Below are 18,747 nucleotides of genomic sequence, written 5' to 3' on the forward strand. Positions count from 1 at the left end.
CTGACTGGAAAGCTCCCCTTAATGATTCCTGTCCTCAGACAAGGACATCTCAGTCTCAGTGCATGCCCATCACTGCGTTTTCAAGTAACAGTTACTTTTCAGTAACCAATGGACAGACACAAGGGACACCAGTTCTAGGACTTTCTCTCTGCCAGCCCCACCTCACACCCTTTCTCTCTCAGAAAAAGCTCCCCCAGTCCTTCACACCTGGTCTAACACCCCAAGCCTATCTTCCTGCCCCCAAGGTCTCCATGCTATTCCCGAGACCAGGCATGCTTGCTGTATTTTTGACCGATCCACTACTGCCACCCTTGCCTTCCCATGTCAACAGGTTGCACAGTCCAGATACTCTCCTTCAGAAATTGTCCCAAGATGGGCTTGAAAAAATCACTGTAAATGCCCAAAGCATGTCACAAGCCAAGGAGTCTAGAAACTGTATCCTGTGTCATCTTCCTTTATTTGTATACTCCTGCTTCGACTTCCCCTTCCATGGTTCAGCTTCATGTCTCTTCCTATTAAAGCAAAGGTGATTTGCTATGCCTCCCTAATGTACAACAAGTCCCCATATAAATGAGTCCTTTAATATCTGCTGTCTCAAGACATTAGACTGTAACCTTAGGGCCTTCATCAATCTGTGTCTCCACCTTTATTAACTGCAACCTCAATTAAACCAATGGGACTGTGAAGAAACCTGGCACCTGGGCTTCTAGATTTTAACACTCTCGTAAAGAAACTCGTATCTTCTTATTGTATGGTAAACCAAAAGCTATTCCAAGAAATAATTCAAAACTAAATGCTTGAGTGATGAGATGCCCATCAGTGTTGCCCAGTTTATACGTGTATTATATATACATATGCCTGTACTGTACCTCTGCTGAAAACTTTTGAGTCATTACAGCAAAAGCCTAAACTGGTGATCTTTTCCTACTGGCAGTTGTATTATTAGTAGTAATTTCAGACCTCTTACATTTTCTTTCAAGAGATAGCTTGTACTGAATTCTATGGGAGGATTTTCTTCACAATAACTTTTGTTTCCCGTTTCTTCATCAGTACAGCAGTTTATTCTCATGCAAAACCCTGCTCTGTGCCTTGTAAGCTGCATACTTGGAATCACTCTTCTTTCTGATGACTATTTTGTGTAATTGTTTCCTTTTGTGGATAAAATGCTTTCTTAAGCTGTCAAGTTTTTTTTTTTTTTTTTTTGATTACTCTATAAATACGTGACCTATGCATCTCACAATGCATATGAATAAAGATAATTTGAGCTAGTATGAATGGGAAAAAAATTCCTCTCTATGAGCATGTATAGCATTTTAAGGCTAGATTCTGCTCTTTTTCATTATCACTGGAGGAACTTAGCTTCACTGTAAGCAAAAGAAAATCTGCTCAGTTTCAATGCAATAAATCCAGAGAAACTCCACTGAAGTCTCATCTATCATCAGATACTGCCCTTAGTTTATTGGGGTGGATCCAGGGTAAATAACTTTAGTGACATAGCTCAAAAAGAGCTTCTTAACTGGTCCTTTTATGAAGTGCTGTCCATATTTTGGAGACTGTCTTCAAAACAAACAAGAAAACAAGATCAGTGCATCCATTACCTTCTAACAAGTGATTTTTCCCCACTTCCAATGATACCTCCAAGGCACCCTGTAAACAGGCAGCTGAGTGTCCCACAGGCCTTGGAAGACCAGCAGTATTGTACTTCTCCGCTCAAGAGGTCATAACAGTCCCTTGGAAACTCCCTTTAAATGACATCTTGAGGTTATAACAGCAACAGTATATTCCAGAAATATTTCAAATCCCGGGTGAACTGGAGAATGCTGGACTCTCAGAGCTCTGCAGCACCACGGCAGCCGAGCAGGATGTCTCCAGGGGGCCCTGGAATCCACGGGGCCACTTCATGTAAAACGTGTTTTGCCTAAAAGCGGTGCTGTCCCGCAGAGCAAGAGATTCTGGCTATTTTTGAAAGAGGAGAGAGACAAGCAAAGAAAGCCTCAGGTGCTTAAGGCCTCCTGTGTGAGGGCTCAGGAGCTGACGAAGTACAGATCTGAAAAAAATGTGGTGAAACCCGCACCACAGTGTTTGGATCCTTGCCTGAACTGCACTCTGAATACAGTTTAACGGAGTGTTTTTCAGTCTCTCACATCCACCTTGCTAATAGATAATTATCGTGTTGCCTGTGTCTGATTCTTGGCAGGACAACTCTAACAGGTCCCATCGGTATCGCAAAAAATTCCCTCCGAGCAGAGATGTCTCTCAAATATGACAATGAAAAGGAAATAAATAATCTATTTCTCTGTCTCTCTCTAGTGGCATCGCTGTGCTACTCAATGGAAAGGGAAGAGAGTCATCCCATGATTACGTCTGGCACCTCCTTTCACTGCGATACCCTGCTCTGCCGTCCCTACTCAGCCCAGACTCTCAAGTCCACTTCGAGTAGAAAGAGCTCCTGACATACACTAAGGTCCGTGTATCTTGAGACGGCACGTTTCTTAAGGTACATGCTCACTGTAATTCCCATGTCATTGATAATTGTCAGGGAACTGCATGGAGGTTTAGAAGTAAGCTATCATTAGTTCAAAAAATAATCACACTAATAAAGCCTTATGCTGCACTTTGAAGTTTACCTTGCACTGACTATACCTCTTCACATCAGAAAGCCTCTGCAGGATGGAGCCTCACTGAAAAGTCTGCTTGGAAAATTACTGAGCAGTGAGTCCTTCTGTTAATATCCTGTTAAAAATGAATGTTTTTAGACTAAAAAGCAAGCAGGCTCTGAATAGAGATCAAAGCCTTAGAAGTTTCTTTAAAAATCTTTTCAAGTAGTTGCAGTTCTGTAATCTGTTGTAACAACGAAGGCTATTCCAAAATATTTCCTAACTCATTAACAACATGAATCTGGCTTCCTCTTTACTATTAGTGATGTGCATTGACTCTCCCCAAACAATGAGCCAATTTAATGACTGATCCATTACTTTCTAACATAACAAGCCAATACAAAAAAATCCACTGAGAACCTGCAGAAGTTTAACAGCGGAGACAGAGCTACTGTCCCTCTTTTTCTGTCTTCCAGAAATGACTGTACTTCCAAGTGTCAGCAAAGTTTTTGAGGCCGTTTAACAACGACAAAAAGTTGGGACTTGATTCAAATTTATATATTGATGCGTATGTTCATCATTATAGAATGAACATCAAATGGAGATGTATCGTTGCTACTAAGGATACAGAGTCTGATACTGTTTATGGCTGCTCCATGTTTATGTATTACTATTACATTCACATCTCTCTACTTCCACCATTATTTCATCCATATATCCACCACTTCTTGTTGTTTCATGCTGTATTACACAACATACTTTTTTTTGACTTGAGAAGCAAAATTAGTGTGGAATTTTAACTGCAACTCTTAAAAACTTTATAGCTTAATGTAAGAACGGCACCGCCCAGAGGTTCAACCCAATTAAAAATAGCCTGAAGTTTTTTGCTTCCCGATACTACAATGAACTTAAAAGGAAAAAACCCTCCTCTTCTTGTCTGTACTGCTATTACTGGATTAAGTAGTACTATGCAATAGGAGGTTAATGGAGCCATCCTCATGATTAAGTTCAAGGGATTAATATTTCAGTTCAGTTGTTTTTTATTTAAACATTTTTTCCAAAGGTCATATTAATGCTGACTACTGCAAACTCAGGCAACTCTCTAATTACCCATCAAGTCGAAATGAACCATGCGGAAAATTTTATTTCAATGAAGTTCAGCAAGCATCCCACAATGCAAAAATTGACATGTAAGGTAACTTCATAAAGCTAGATAAACAACACAAAGCCTGTCCCACTGCTGTGCAGAGTAGCTTGAATTCACGCCTGTTCAGGGGCACACCCAAAGTCCACTTAAATCGACAAGAAGATTTTGATGGGTTTTGGATCTACAGTACCAGCAACAATATAAGCACAGGCCCAAACTAACCAGGTCAAAGGAAGGAACCACTGGCATAAAATGGCACGAAGTGCATACTCCTTCCCCAGCGGAGATCGGAAGGTAAACTGACTCACAAAGGACAAGTGCAAAAGTTTCAGAGGTTCAGGATTTTCAACTGTCTTGTCTTAGCAACTTAACCAAACTGCAAAGCATGAAAGAGTCTAGGAAACAGGACCAGGTTGCTGCTTAAAATCCAAGTCTTCTTCAACAGACAGGTAGAAATAACAAATGACCACAGAGAAGGTCAGATGCCATTCTTGCATCCAGACCTGCCCACCTTTCTCTCTCTTTGCATACAACCTGCTCGGGGTTTCTGTTAAGCACCTGAGCTCCATGAAGAAGGGAAACCACTGAAGGTGTTTTGCCCTCCTAATGCTTATTATGGGTGAAGGACTACCACCCTGATCGTGCTGCAGTCCAGCCAGCCAGCACAGATCCTGAGGTCAGCTCTTCTCAAGTGGAATCATTCAGTGAGCTATGGTGATAGAAAATATGCGTGTCATAGCGCTTGCGTGTTTAAGTCTGCACTGTGGTATGCTTTTCATCTCGCCATGCAGTTGGACATCTTAAAGTCCTCTTGAACAGATCTCTTAATGGTATTGCCAATAGCACAGTTGAGTTTTGTGGTCAGATCTTCCTGCTGCCAGGAAAAGAGATGTGCAAATTCCCTAGAAGCCAGCAGAGACAGGAAAATAAGGGATACTACAGCTTAAAACTACTTAGAGAATCAGTTTCTTTGGTATCCCCTTTCCTCACTGATCTCAGTGGGCCACAGCACATGGAGTCATGCTGGGGCCTCATTCAGATCTCAAGTCTACAGTAAGAGTGAGCTTTCCTACTGACATCAGTGTGTGCTGGATTTGGTGGCTGGCTTCTCTTTTTCTGAAGTTAATGCAGTTCATCGACGTTTAGTTCACCAGAGGGTCAAGCCTGAACTGAGATGAATCTCATGGAACTTCACTAAGTCCTTTGCTTTTTTTTTTTCCACTGAGAGACATGCCATCAAAATGTATAAGATGATCTCCTTAGAGCTCTAAATTGTTTAAAATCTTATTTCATTTATGTGTATCACTACTGGTAGCTTCTATCTTGGAAAAGTTTCCTACCATGCAAAACCTTATTTAAGAAAAATAATAATTGGCAGTAGAACAAAACCTCTTTCCATTATAAGAACTTATCTTTTTAATGGTCTATCAGTGTTTTATTATTATTTTGGTACTTGACATCTTCCAAAAGCATTAAAAGTTCTTGAGAGGTCTTACAACTTTACAGTGTATTCTCTGATGCCAATTCTGATCACAATCTAGTTGAAGATAAGTTTAATGAACACTAGAAAAATAAAGGCCTTTCATAAATGATCAGGTTATTTGAGGAAGCAAAAGAATACTGTAAAAACATTGGTTGCTTGGTTTAAAGCTCTATTTACAATATGTGTAGAATACACATTTTTGTTGAGGATAACAGAAGTTTATCTTGAATTTTGGGAGTATTCCAAATGATGGTAGACAAGTATCAGAAATGAATGAGATTATTAACTTGCAAAAAACCCTTTTAGAACAATGATTGTAAAATGTCATCTTTTCCCCATCTCATGAAAACGTATTTAGAACTATAGAAATACAGACAGGCATTAGATTTGAATAATTAAGTCATCTGCTACTCTATATAACAGCAAAAAGAGTATTCTCTGTTAGTTACAGAAGTTATTCCTAAAAATTCCTTATCACTTATGTTATTTAAACTTTCTTACATATCAATTAGTTTGAAATAATAAGTCTTTAGGCTATTCATTAATTGCAGCACTGTAGACCGATCTGTATTTAAAATTATGCAATGAATATTAAGCCGAAGCACCAAGCTGACTTGGCTAACAAAAAAGGTTTCCTCAGCCCTTCGGATAAAGAAGGAAAGATAATGGGGGCACCGAATTCACAGGAGAACTCTTTCTCAGTTTACTATTCTGTCTTGTCACATGTTAACACAGACTACTGAAGCCACAAGCTGTTATCCACGTGTTTAATTTGCAGTGTTGCATTTTCACTGCATTCATTTTCTGATCGCATGGTATGACTGTTTTCAGACAAAAAAGAAAAGAACTCCGGTGATTATGCAAAGGAAGAACAGCAAGATATATAACCTGAAGGATAGCTGATTAAGAAGATTCTGCAACGGGATCATTTACAAATGCAAGGTAAATGTGGATGGGAAATTTAAATAGTTTAGTGACTCTTTTAGAAGATAGAGGGAGGCTGGTTGCAGAGGAACATCTGGTCTGTACATGAGGAGAAGACACAACTTTTAGTTTCTCTCTCTCCTGCTGTTACAGCTCTAGGCTCTCAAAGAAGGCTTCAGTCCACTCTTTTAAGTCTAGCTGTCTTTGCAGAACAGATCTTAGGACAACTGAATTTCTCTTGTCTGGTCGTATTTTGCTTCCCTGATACACTGAAACTACAATTTGGCATTTGTACCATTATCGGTGGTTCATGCTGGCATCTGTCAGAGGCACACAGCATGGACTGCCACATCAGTCGCAGCTGCTGGCTGCAGCCGCTGTCCTTCCTCTGCCGCAGCGATGATGGGAAGTGGGATTATTTCAAAAAGTGCAGCCGTTAATTGATAGGTGTTTTTTTCCAAATCCTCTATGCCTGTAGCATGAATGAGGAGTCAAAGATAACATTCAGCTGATTCAAACAGATTTGGGGAATGGTGTCTTCCTGCCATAGAGATTAGAAAGAAAGCAGCTGAAATGTTCTGTGTTGAAAAGCATGCCTGACAGAGGTGATCACACCTGAGAGTGATGATGCTTTAAAGTCAGACAAACCACACCAGCTCGCTATCTGTTAGTCTTCTCTGCATGCCACACCAGCAGCTACAGAGCTGTTTCACCTTACTGTCTCCTGTATCCTATGCTTCATTGTACTTTTAAATAAGAAAAGGCAGAGCATTGGGCAGTCACCTTTCCGTATGTAACACAGCTCTTTTTATCCTCAGACAATAGTGGTTTACACTTCTGTGCACAAAAAGAGATATCCCCTTTAACATTCAGCCTAGCTACCATGAGATTTCATAATGTCAGTATCTTGCACTCAGTATGTGACTCTTACAAAAGACACTAAAAATGTTCTCTATTATATGCATGTTTATTCAAAAAGTGCTCCTACTAATATTGATAAACGATTATAGGAGGGAAATGAGGGTGAATACTGTGTCAATCCTCATGACAGGTCTGTGTGCTTGTGGATGCCTATACTCACAAAACAGAGGAAAAAGGGAAGGCATCTGATTATTCTTAAGTATATCAAAATAGTGACTTCACTGGCATAATCACAGATTTTGTATAATGATTCACGTTACTGAAATATTAATACAGAAGACACAGTTTGTTCAGGGAGGACAGGTACAAAGAGGGTCTTTGGTAAGATATTTATCAAGGATCTTCATTTTTTTTCTGATCTCCAGCATATTGTAAGAGAGGGACCTGCTGAAAGCCTCTGGGTAATGACAGAATTGGACATGAAAATGGACACTGTCATGGTGGGCACCTATAACAGATGATCACACTAGGAAGATTGGGTGGTGAAGCTTACTTACTTTCCCAGAAAACTTTTCAAAAAGGAATACAGCAGGGCACGGAATACTTCAACTTCTTAGCAGGCACCATTCATATTTACAGTATGTTCTCTCTACTTAGTGGTGATTGGATGTGAAAACAGACACCTATTTCACACAAAAGATCAGGACCTGTGAGCGGGTTTATTGCTTTTTCACACTGTATCAATTCCTGCAGCAGCCAATAGAGAGGTTCTTGGCCTATGTAAAATCCTCAAACATGGTTTATATCACTGACCTAAATCTGCTTATGAGGGAGTCACAAACATTAAAGGGCAGCTGATATTACAAGAAATTAACCCCAGTCTTAAAAAAAAAAAAAATCACTTAAAAAATAAAAAAGCTAAGTAATAATTTAAAAAATTGAATTAATTTTCAACCAATTAGTATTTTCAAGTGGGAGCCGCAGTAGTGTCTGTCTGAATACAAATGGGAATGAAGGGTACTCCAGGCCAAGAGGAGATGTTAAGCCTGACATGGAATTGGGGAGAAGTTACTGCAGAATTTATTCCATTATGCCATGGAGAGCGTGAGACCCTGCTCAGAATTACAATGATTCCTCGAGAAAAAGACTGACAGTGAGTTATCATTCCCAGGAGCTTCTACAATTTCCATGCTACTTAGCATTACAGGCTCGTATATCTATCATACCTCAACTTCAGCAGCATCCAAGCTATGTGGTATAAGGTGTATTACTAAAAGGACAGGGAAGGATTTAATTGCCACCAAGGCCATCAATCCTACCAGGAATACTGATTCCTGAAACCTGATCTCTGCTTTGAAAACTGAACCTGCAGAATTTTCAGCAGAAAGGAGCATTTTAAGAGTGGAAATTCTACACTGAGCTCTCACTGACCTATATAACACCCTGCAGAATAAAACTGATCCAAACAGGCACTTCTAAATATACTAATAGAAATAACCTCAAGAAGGTCCACAGATAAGCTACTGTATATACTAACAGTTTCTAGAAATACTGACCTTCAGTATCAGCAGGTTGTGAAATAATTTGCCCTATGAGCTCCACACCATATGTTTTATTCAGGCATTAACACCTACTTTGTGAAAATAAAGCTGTCAGAATGTGAGCTACCACATGCAATACCATTCCCCCAGTAAATAAACATGGAGGCTGACACTGCACCGCACACAATTCTGGTTGTGTATAACAGCTATCAAAAGACTTACAAAAATCCAGGTTTAGAAAAAAATCCAGCTTGGTTCTAGACAAGACCTACATATGGCTGAAGCCCCACTGAAAAACTCTATCATGCACTTCAGTGTTCATTTGAACCACAGCTTAAAGGATGAGGGAAGTGTAGCAGTAGCTTTTAGGTCCTGCTTTTTAGAGCTCTCATGAGTCATCCCTACCTGGCCAAAACATCCTAGTGGAAAAGCCATTTCGTATGCAATAAAAAGAGCTGCATGTTCAGACCAGAATTCTAAGTCTACAGTCCCTTTTTCTGTCTCAAAAATTTTATCTTAGGTTTCTGCTGTTGATAAACATAGCTGTTAATTAAATGGAAGTTCCTCCTATAGATGACTAACATTTAGTCACTAATGGATTCGGACAGTTCCTGAATGAAGTTGTAAATTTAGGTCATTTCTCTAGATTTCCACACAGTCCTTAGAAGGATTATGTGCCTCTCCTGCATAGAAATATTCTCTAAGGTCATTAGTTTTGTTCAGCCCAAAGCCAGTGGTTTCTTACATGGGGGCAAAAGCCGAGACACTCCTTTTTGTCCTGCAGGAAAAATTGACTCTCCTTCTGTGCAACCTGCCTTCCTCCTATCCAGGTAAGTCAAAGCATTCAAACCGTCTTGCCCTCTGGATGCAGCAGTGAGAGCTTAGGACAGAAAGGGGTTGAAGACAAGAAAGTTTTCTCCCATCATTCTTATATTTGCTTTGGAGTGAGGTAAACCTTAGGGCGATGGATTGCTTCACCCCAGTTTGGAGCTCCCTGTGTACCTGGTGCTAATCCATTCTGTTTCCCAATTTTCACGCACAGGTAGGGTACACTGCATGGTAATTCCACCCTGCGTAGCTTCTCCTAATTCCCTTTACATGGGCTATAAGGCCGAAGTCCTGAGAGCAGGATGAAGCAAAGGAAAGAATAACTCCAGTGGTATCATAAGTGGTTACATGACGCCACAGGAGGTTCTTGTCTGAGGTCTGATTTCTGTCTAACTGTGCAGGAGCAATTGGATTTGCCCAGATCCCCACTGTCCTCCCAAGATATCTTAATTTGACCCAGGCAGGTGATATGAGGTTGGCCTCATAATGTTTAAAATTTAAGTGATGTATGATGAGAACAGAGTTAAAACAAGATTTTCTAGTTTTTTAAATGTTCACTGAGTTGTCTCAAGGCAGCTCAGCTCTATTCCTATTCTCCTGCTTTTCAGGAAAGGAAGACAGAACATCCCTCAGGAAGAGAAATCAATATTCTTGTGACACTTAGTCAGAAACAACAAAGAAATCCTAGTTCCCTAGTGAGCAATTGCCAATTTAGTTTTGCCATCTTCAGTAAGTCACTCTTTTGAATACTGTCAAGGTGCCAACACATTCATTATGGGTTCTGCTTTCTTTTGTCACAACTACTTTGCTCAGGAAATGTACACTTTTAGTTGCCTTGCCTGTGTCCAAGAGGAAAACAACATTCATGAAATCAAGGCCCCACCTAGCAGTTTTAATCTCTAACCTTACCACAATGAGAGAACTAAACAATATTTAAGGTTGTTTTATTTTTAAATAACACATTATTGTGTTATTTTTAACAAGTGTTTGAAAAACGATCACTTATTTTGCAACAATAAAAACATTTAAATAAACCATAAGCATGCAATGATATGTATAGCTACATAAAGAATATGTTGGTGTCCATGTTGGCAGAGACAGGTGATTCACAGCAAAAAAGCCTGACAGATGAAGTTATAGTCACACTTTATAAATCAGACTTACTTAGCATTTGCCTTTCAGTAAAGTATAGAAGCCAATCTGTATTGTGCAAGGCACAGATCAAACGTACTGAGTTGGTTCCTTCTTTCTTGCTAGTACATGTCCATAGAAGTATACATGGTAAGTATTTAAAAAAAACCCCAACAAACAAAAAACCCTAGACGGGCTGATAAAACAACCCGGAGGGAAAGCACAAGGAACCACCACACTGCTGCTGGCCAGGGAGCAGAACAGCACTGACAGCAAACCTTCACCACCGCTGAAGGTGCATCGCTGCCAACACCGGTGCCAGCACCACACAGACTGGCAGAGAAATAGTCCCCAAAACTGAGCCTTGGTTGTCATTAGGAAGGACTGTGAATTACAGAACAACTGTTAAGACCTTGTGCGGGGTGGTGAAAAGCCACAGAAGGACGTTCCATAGCTGCAGCTCTCTTGAGAAGGCTCCTTTTACTCCTGCACACGTGTGTGAGTTGAGCCCGAGGACACTGAAAAGCAAACACTGCCTGCCTGGCAATTAACCAAAATCCTTCGCATCCAGGTAACTGCAGCAGAAAGGCAGGTTTTGTTACCAAATACGAGTCCTCACTGAGAAGCCGTGGTGGTTCTCTCTCAAAGACAAGCAAAGCATATCAAAGCATTCCAGAAGATAGCAGTAGAAGGTGAAATATTAAAAAAAAAAATACAAAGCAAGCAGGATTCACTGGTTCAGTGACAAAAGTGTGTGGCTTATTGCTACCCCCTTGACAGTGAAAGCTCAGGACCTCCTGGCATGACTGTATATACAGGAGGTTTCAGGAAGTTTGCTTATACATAATCATGTCCCTGATAGCAGAGATATACCTGAAATAATACTTCATTCTATCAGCATGTTCTAATCATCAGCCCTTCCATAAAGCAATGAAAAAACCTCTTTTACTTTAATCTACTTTCATCTTTCTTCCAGGCTTTGCCTGCCTTTCCCCAGTTGTCTTCTGTTCCCTTCCTCCTCCCTGAAAAACTCACTCTATTACCTCTAAATCTTCCCCTTTAGGCTTCACTAATCCTGTTTTAGTGACTCACATTCACAAATTCTTTCTCTTTGTCCCCCAATTTTTCCTCCTGCTCTGATGCCCTGGTTAATCCTTTCTTTATCCCATATTCTGGTGTCCCAGATGACAAATCCTTAATTTATCTGCTGGGTAGATTTAATCTTCAGAGGTACCCAGAATTCCTACCTTCAACCCCTTTCCCCATCTCCTACCTCTACATTCAGATGCTCTCGATTCCTACCCCCACATCCTCCCCCCGCATCAATCTTCTTTACCTCTTCAGAGAGACATTTCATAGTGCCTGGTTTTCTGATCTGAGAGTACTGCAGCTACTGTGAGCAGAGAACAGAGGATATTCTGATGACCCAAAGGGCTGTGGAAAGAAAGCTTGTATAATCATGCTGTTACACACAGCCCCTGACCGCTGCACTGAGGTGGGGCAAAAGCAGCAATAAATAAAACAGGCAGGGAGACAATGGGGTGGGGTATGATTTGAAGAAGCCACAAATTGCTTTCACGGTATAAAAGGATGTAATGGTCAGTGGCAGCATATGTTATGCAACTAGCAGATAATAAGCAGGGCTATAACTGCTCAAAGATTTCAGAAGAACCACCAGGCAGTAAATTGTGGACACTCCTGACTTAGTTTTGACATGTAAAATGAAAACAACATTAGCATTACTAGACAAAAAGGGGAATGTTTCACTCACTTTCACTATAGTCTCATATTCCATTTCTACTTCTGTTTTTCCTCTACTTCTTGTTCTTCTATGCTCTTTAAAACAAAACCAAGGATCATTTTAATTTGATGTGATTAACAATTACTCTAAGCTGAAATGATATAATTCTGTGCATTACAGTAAAATAACATCTCTTTAATCTATGCACTTAATGAAAAACAAAAGATTACTTCATGCTTCTGTGTGCCGGCTCATTAATATTTGACTAGGTACATGTTAGTCAGAGAAACCAGTCTATTTATCACAACCTGTCACTCCATACTAAAAGAGGACAATATTTCAACTGTGTTACGTGGGAGATGCGGGTTTAGTTGAAGTTGCAGCTTACACACATCACAAGAAGTGTCACTTTTTCTTCTGGGAGGGGGAAAGAAGCATGTCTCTGAAGGAAAAAATGAGCATCAGCCATGCCACCTGAAGTATGAGCTTGAAGAAATACCTCTGGCCATTGCAGCAGGAAGGCCTCTGACTGCTGCCATGCCTAATGCCATGAACTCAGTACAGTTTGGATGGAAAACCTTCAAGGACATCGCAAGGGTGGTGCTGCTCCTTCACCAGACAGCCTATTCCCTCCGGGGCAGTCTTGCACGAGCGCCTGAGCAGGACAAGGTGTGGGACACGCTGCTGTTGGAGTTGTTACTACTGTTCACTCGCCTTCGTCCTGAGTCGGTGTTTATCTCTGGAGCTGAATCTTCTGTTTGACAGTTCAAAAGAGCAGCAGGATGATCAGACTGTCCCATCTACCTTAGAAGACTCTGCTGTGCTGTGGGCAGCTACACGCTGCTCAGAGCTGACTCACTGGGATAGCCGTGGTTCATCACGGACCACTCTGAGCACCCTGAAGTTAAACTCTTTCTCTTGAAGAGGTCTAAGGTCTGGATCAAAGAAGTCCTGAAGGTAATCCAGCAGCAACCAAAAAGACCCAAGTGTTTTAGTCTGTGCTATAGAAGATGGCTATAAAATTACCCCCAGGAACTGAAAAAATGGGTGACTTTTTGGCTCTTGCTAAATGCAGTCTTTAAACAACATTGCCATGCCATGTTCAAGTGGCTGCAGTGTGTTTCATTCTCTGTTGTGTCAAATTATTGTGGTAACTGTCTTGTTTTATTCTAAAATAAGTGTTATTTCAGTATGAGGTGATTTACTGCTTCATATGGAGAGTAATTGCATGAGTATATTTCTGAACTTGGTTCTGTTTGTAGAAGTTAAATCACAGCTCTTTTGTGATACAGTTGGTGCCACTAAAATCTTGACACTTCCCACATCATATACTTTATACTCTACCACGTATTCAAGACAGTATTGTATTTACACTGTCCAGGAGCCAGAGCTGTCATGGCATCCAATATAATATGGTGATATTAGGTGAGAGTCAGCCATGCAATAATTGCATGCAAGTTCACTGAGGTAAACTGTATTTTATCTTAGCTATCAAGTTTGTTACAAATAAAATTAAAAATCAAAACCTTTAAAAAGAAGTAGAAACAGACAATAGCACAAAATACTTTCTCATTTAATTTTTAAAGATTAGCTTAATAACTGAAGTAGTACTTTTAAAATTTGTTACAAAATATTTCCTCTCAAAGCATTTTCTTAAACTGAATATAATTTTTGAGCCAATTCCTTGGTAATGGGGGAAGAAGCAGAACAATACGTTTGAGCACTGTGTCCTCATTTTACTTTCATGCAGATTCATAAATGCCTTCTAATTGAGTCACAATGGCAGGCAAAAAAATACAATTAGCTAACAACGTGGCTGGATTTGATTGAAATTCAAGGAAATGTAAGGAAAATTATGCCACCTTCTTATATTGTGTTGCAACAAATGAATGAAACCATTTTATTTATTTTATCCTTGAACTCTCTCTCACCTTGGTAGCAGCGGGCTGCAAAGCTACTGCATTAACACTGACACAAATGGTGTTATAAGATACACGTTGGGTATAAGATGGTCAGGAAATGGGTGCCAGTGATTGTGGTAGCTTGCACCATTTTGACATGCAAAAGGAATCTAAACTATTAGCTGAGGAAGCAGAAGGTGACAGTTTGTAGCAGAAAAAATGTAGCAGCAAGAAGGTGAAATGTAAAGTGAAAAAAGAAAGCTACTTTGTTTTGCATAGTTCCTTATCACTTCTCCTGATGCACTTCATTTTTCTGTCCCTTTGATCTATATACTTCACTGGTTTTGTGCTCCCACTGACAGACAAATCAGATAAAGTGCCTTACTTAAAACTGGCAATCCTTACAGAATTACATGTATGTTTGCAGCACACAAACATTTTGTTACTGTGGATGTTGGCCTAGTTACTTCAGTGAGGCTTGTAACTACTGAAGGCAGGTTAAGATTTGATTAGAAATTCCCTTAAAACCAGTCCTGGAAAACATTACTAAGCATCCTCTTGCTAAATTCCTTAGTTTGTGCAACTTTATTACTTTTCCTTACATTTGGCACCATTTTTAGGCACCCTCCCTGTGAAAGGACACATCTTGGTTTGTGAAAATGTGTGTCTACTTAGCATGCAGGTGACTGCAGGTATGTATTGGCTAGTGCTCACACGCCAGGATTTGGGTGTGCAAAGCAGGCACACATTTGGCAATATGCAGATTTTACCTACCTGGAGGATGAACATCAGGCTCAAAATAAGTAAACATTTCAAAAAAAGCAACATCCAGAAATGATAACAAGCACCCCTCTACTTAATCAGACTGAGGATTTTCCCTTTGATTATTTATCAAAACACAGTCCACTGAAAGCAACAGAGATATCTGGATAGCATGGATTCCACAGCGACTGGAAATGATACGGTTACATGATACAACTACTCAGCTGTAAGTGGGGTACACACCACTCAAACCCTGTATTGTTTAGAGAGCTTTTACCAATATAGTCTGTGCACTTGCACCATTAGGATCCTCCCGACCCAAATGACGCTAGTGTAGCAGACATATATCATACATTTTGCACACATATTTACCACAGGAGTGCTCACTAGTTTTGGAGCTCCAGGCATTGTCTTGCAGCGTAAGGAAGAGAAAGTCAGAGAGAAACACAGGGATTAAAACACACACCAAATTTCAAGGTCTTTTCTGTTCTGATGGTTGTGACTGTAGTTGTCATAATTACCTGGTCTTTAAAATCCCCAAGCAACTTCTTGATTCTAGGGTGAGAAGGATCTTTCTGTACGTACAGACATTGCATTAAGCAGCTTTTTGTGAAATCTCTAATGCATAGATAATACAATACAGAAAATACGTGTACTTTCCCAAATCATAACTGAACAGCCAAATATCTATTGCTTTTATTAGTGCTGAGACATTTTAGAGAAGACACACATGGGAACTAGACTGCAGAAGAACACTAATGACAGGGGGAAGTGTTAAAACACTGTCTGCTATGCAAAGTCAATGTCTACATAATGCTGGCTTCCCAGCAGTCTTCTGAAGACACCAGACATCAGAAAGTCCAGAAATCAATCCAGTGCAAGTTCAAGCTTTTAAAATATTGAAGCTGAATATATTCTGGTTTATCTGATGATCCTGAATGTGCCCTCACCACTTGTGCAAAGGGCCACAAAAAAGGCTGCATTTTGTATTTCTGGTTTCTAAGTTGTTGTGAAAAACTGTGTTATGTTCTCATTTATTGTGACATTACCATAAAGAACTATTTCCACAATTAGTCCAGGTTTATATTCTTGCTAGTGCGTAGGAATGTGGCACAGAATCTTGTCATTCACCACTGCTGACCTAACACCTCCAATCAAATGTTGCTAATATGACTTTTCTTTACAAATACAGTGAATTTTTCTTAAAAATACAGTGAAGAAAAGTGTATTGTATCAGAGAAAAGAAAAAGGGAATACTGTTTATCCACAAGAGTTGCCTCACAGCACATCATTTAGTTCTCTTAATAATTCATACCTCTCTCAGTTACTCAGCAACTTACATGTGTTGCTGTTGGCTCTGCTTTTGGCATACACTTACAGTGTTTTCCGAGACCACAGCAGCACAAAATCACTATGTTAAAGAAAGAAGAAAAGATTTTAAAAAGCAGTTTGAGGGGAAATGGAAAACTTTTACGCAATGGTACAACGCAAGTGACTTAAGATTTTTAGAAATGAAACTTTCTAGCTCCTCCTGCTTCTGTATTATATTGCTCTTATCAAGGGTTCAGCTAGCCAAAAGATACCTCTTCACTGGTGGCAATTAGGGGGACATATCTCTGCTGAAACTCTGGCCAGCTGACTAAGAAGCAAGCAGTGCTCACTGGCAACTAAACTGGGGGAAAAAAACCAAGCCATCTGGAAAACAGTATATGCTGTCCATTAGTTAATCAATGGACCAAGAAAAAGTTTCTTGGTCTTTATGGAAGAAGCTCTGGCCTAAATTTCTAAGCCATGACTCCTTTTCAAAATCTGCTTCCATCTGTGTTGTGTGTTTTAGAGTTCATCTTGAAAATAACGTGCCAGATATGTTTTACATAAGAGCGTTCTTTATATATGTATCTGCAAACAGAAGACTGAACAGCAAAACCAAGCAAAAAAGGAAAAGAAAGGATAGAGGGCATACTTTCCCATGGGTGTAATCTACAGCAAGGTTGCACAAACAGACACTTAGGACAAAGTCTAGCTCATGGCAACACAGAAACAGTACGAAAAACATTTAAGGTAGCAACTTGTATTCGTATTTTGAAAGCTGTGTAATCTCGTTATATTCTCATCTTCCTTGGACCAGAAGAGATCCCTATCACAATAACAATCCACATGTAGGTTTGCTTACTAACCGATCCGAGGCTGACTGTGAAGTAGACAGATGGAGGAAGAAACTCAAGAGGAAGAGAATGGTCCTGGCTTTGATCTCGCTCAGTGAACAGTAAAACCAATTCAGATTAATTCTACTGCATGCCAGTGAAAATCACTGGTTTAACAACAATTAAACCCATCACTATGCAATTTCATCCTTAAGTTACACATACACAACCCAACTGCAGCAAGAATAGTCTTCATATGCACTCCTTTTTCTCCTCCTGCTCAAGAAAAAAACATTTCCATTTCTGCTTCCTATTGATTATTTCCATTATAACATTTTTAAAAAATCAACGACTATTCTACAACAGGTCCATAAATGCCAGAAGATTAAGTCAGAATATACATTTTTCAGCTCAACTCCCCCCACCTCGCCAGCAAAACTCCCAAACCTCAATACAAGGTCCAGGCAGAGTATCACTGAAATTCTGTAGGTACAAAACATTTTATCTATCACCTTTACTGTATGTAGAATAACATCTATTAGCTTGCAAGCTAGATAAAGATCAAGAGAATGGAATTTCTTTCTCATAAACGTATTTCCATTAATGTGATGAATGTTAGATACAAAAAGTCCAATCTGGGACTCTTTTATCCAGAGTTTGTGTTGCTCTGGTCAAGCATGATGAGTTAGTTAATGCACTGCGTTAATGAGGCTGATGAGATTCTGTGAAGGTCTCAGTGGATGACTTGAACTGAAAGTCTCAAAGACTGACTCACTGAGGACGTGGGCTTGCTCCACTGAAGTCAGTCTGAATTTTGCTACTGATATCAGTCAGAGTACACGAAAAGTTCGCTCCCCACTCCATGGATGGATTTGGCAAATCGCCTTAGTCTGAGAGGTAGTCAGACAACCCCTGTGAATCAACTACTCATCACAAAGAAGTCAAAATCACTTCAAAAATGGAAAGAATGCTAAGGGAGTCAGTATTGCTATAGCTAATCCACAACAGCAGGTTGGGGAGGGATTATTTTAGGGTTCATTAGGAGTTATGAAAGAATGCATTCCAGTCTGGTCAATGAAAGGGAATGAAAGAATCAAAAAGACTTAGATTACCATTGGGAGTGGGCTAAAAGAGAAAGGGAACACAGAAGCATATTGTATTTTTACTAGGCAGAATGGTTTTTTGTTATCATTCAGTAAGCACTAAAATAACTAAGAATTCTTTCACTGGCTATGGTGACATGGCCACCAAGAGCCTACTACCTGCTTTCTTACATGATAATGGAGCTTTTTAAGCCGTTCCATAATGGTCCTATTACTGTAAAGCTGAATTCTTGTCAGAGTACCAAGGTTCCTATCCAGAAAACAATCAGTGTTCACAAAACCTGTTATATCATAGGAGAATACAAAGCTGTCAAAGACTTTATGCAAGAATCTACATTACTGAGGGCACTTTTCCTCTCATAAAGACTAGATCACACATTCAAATAGTCCTTTGATAAAGATTAAGTATCTCAATATTTCATGTTAAGCGATGCTGAATTCTCACTCATCCTTTAAAACTCAAGTGTTACAAAGATGTATATATATGTCTAAGAACTTAACAAGGACTGGGAAGCACCTCTGTTCTCTGAGGTGAACCACAAAACTAGGAGAAATCAGCTTAGCTCCAGCTTAAAAGTAGCTTT

The 18,747-nt window shown here is 39.8% G+C and overlaps 1 protein-coding gene across 4 annotated transcripts in view; it reads right to left on the reverse strand.

Moving 5' to 3' along the window:
- PLCB1 (phospholipase C beta 1) overlaps positions 1 to 18,747 on the reverse strand; it is a 406,093-nt gene that overhangs the window by 11,435 nt on the left and 375,911 nt on the right. For 2 of the 4 annotated variants that reach the window (XM_074864429.1, XM_074864430.1), the window contains exon 32: positions 12,284 to 12,348. The exons of the other annotated variants lie outside the window; for them this stretch is intronic. In XM_074864429.1, coding sequence (XP_074720530.1) covers positions 12,310 to 12,348 — 39 coding nt within the window. In that variant the 3' untranslated portion in view covers positions 12,284 to 12,309. The remainder of the gene's footprint in view (positions 1 to 12,283; positions 12,349 to 18,747) is intronic. 4 annotated transcript variants of the gene reach the window in all.

Source organism: Strix uralensis, chromosome 3, assembly GCF_047716275.1.
Source record: "Strix uralensis isolate ZFMK-TIS-50842 chromosome 3, bStrUra1, whole genome shotgun sequence".
NCBI classification, from domain to species: Eukaryota; Metazoa; Chordata; class Aves; order Strigiformes; family Strigidae; genus Strix; species Strix uralensis.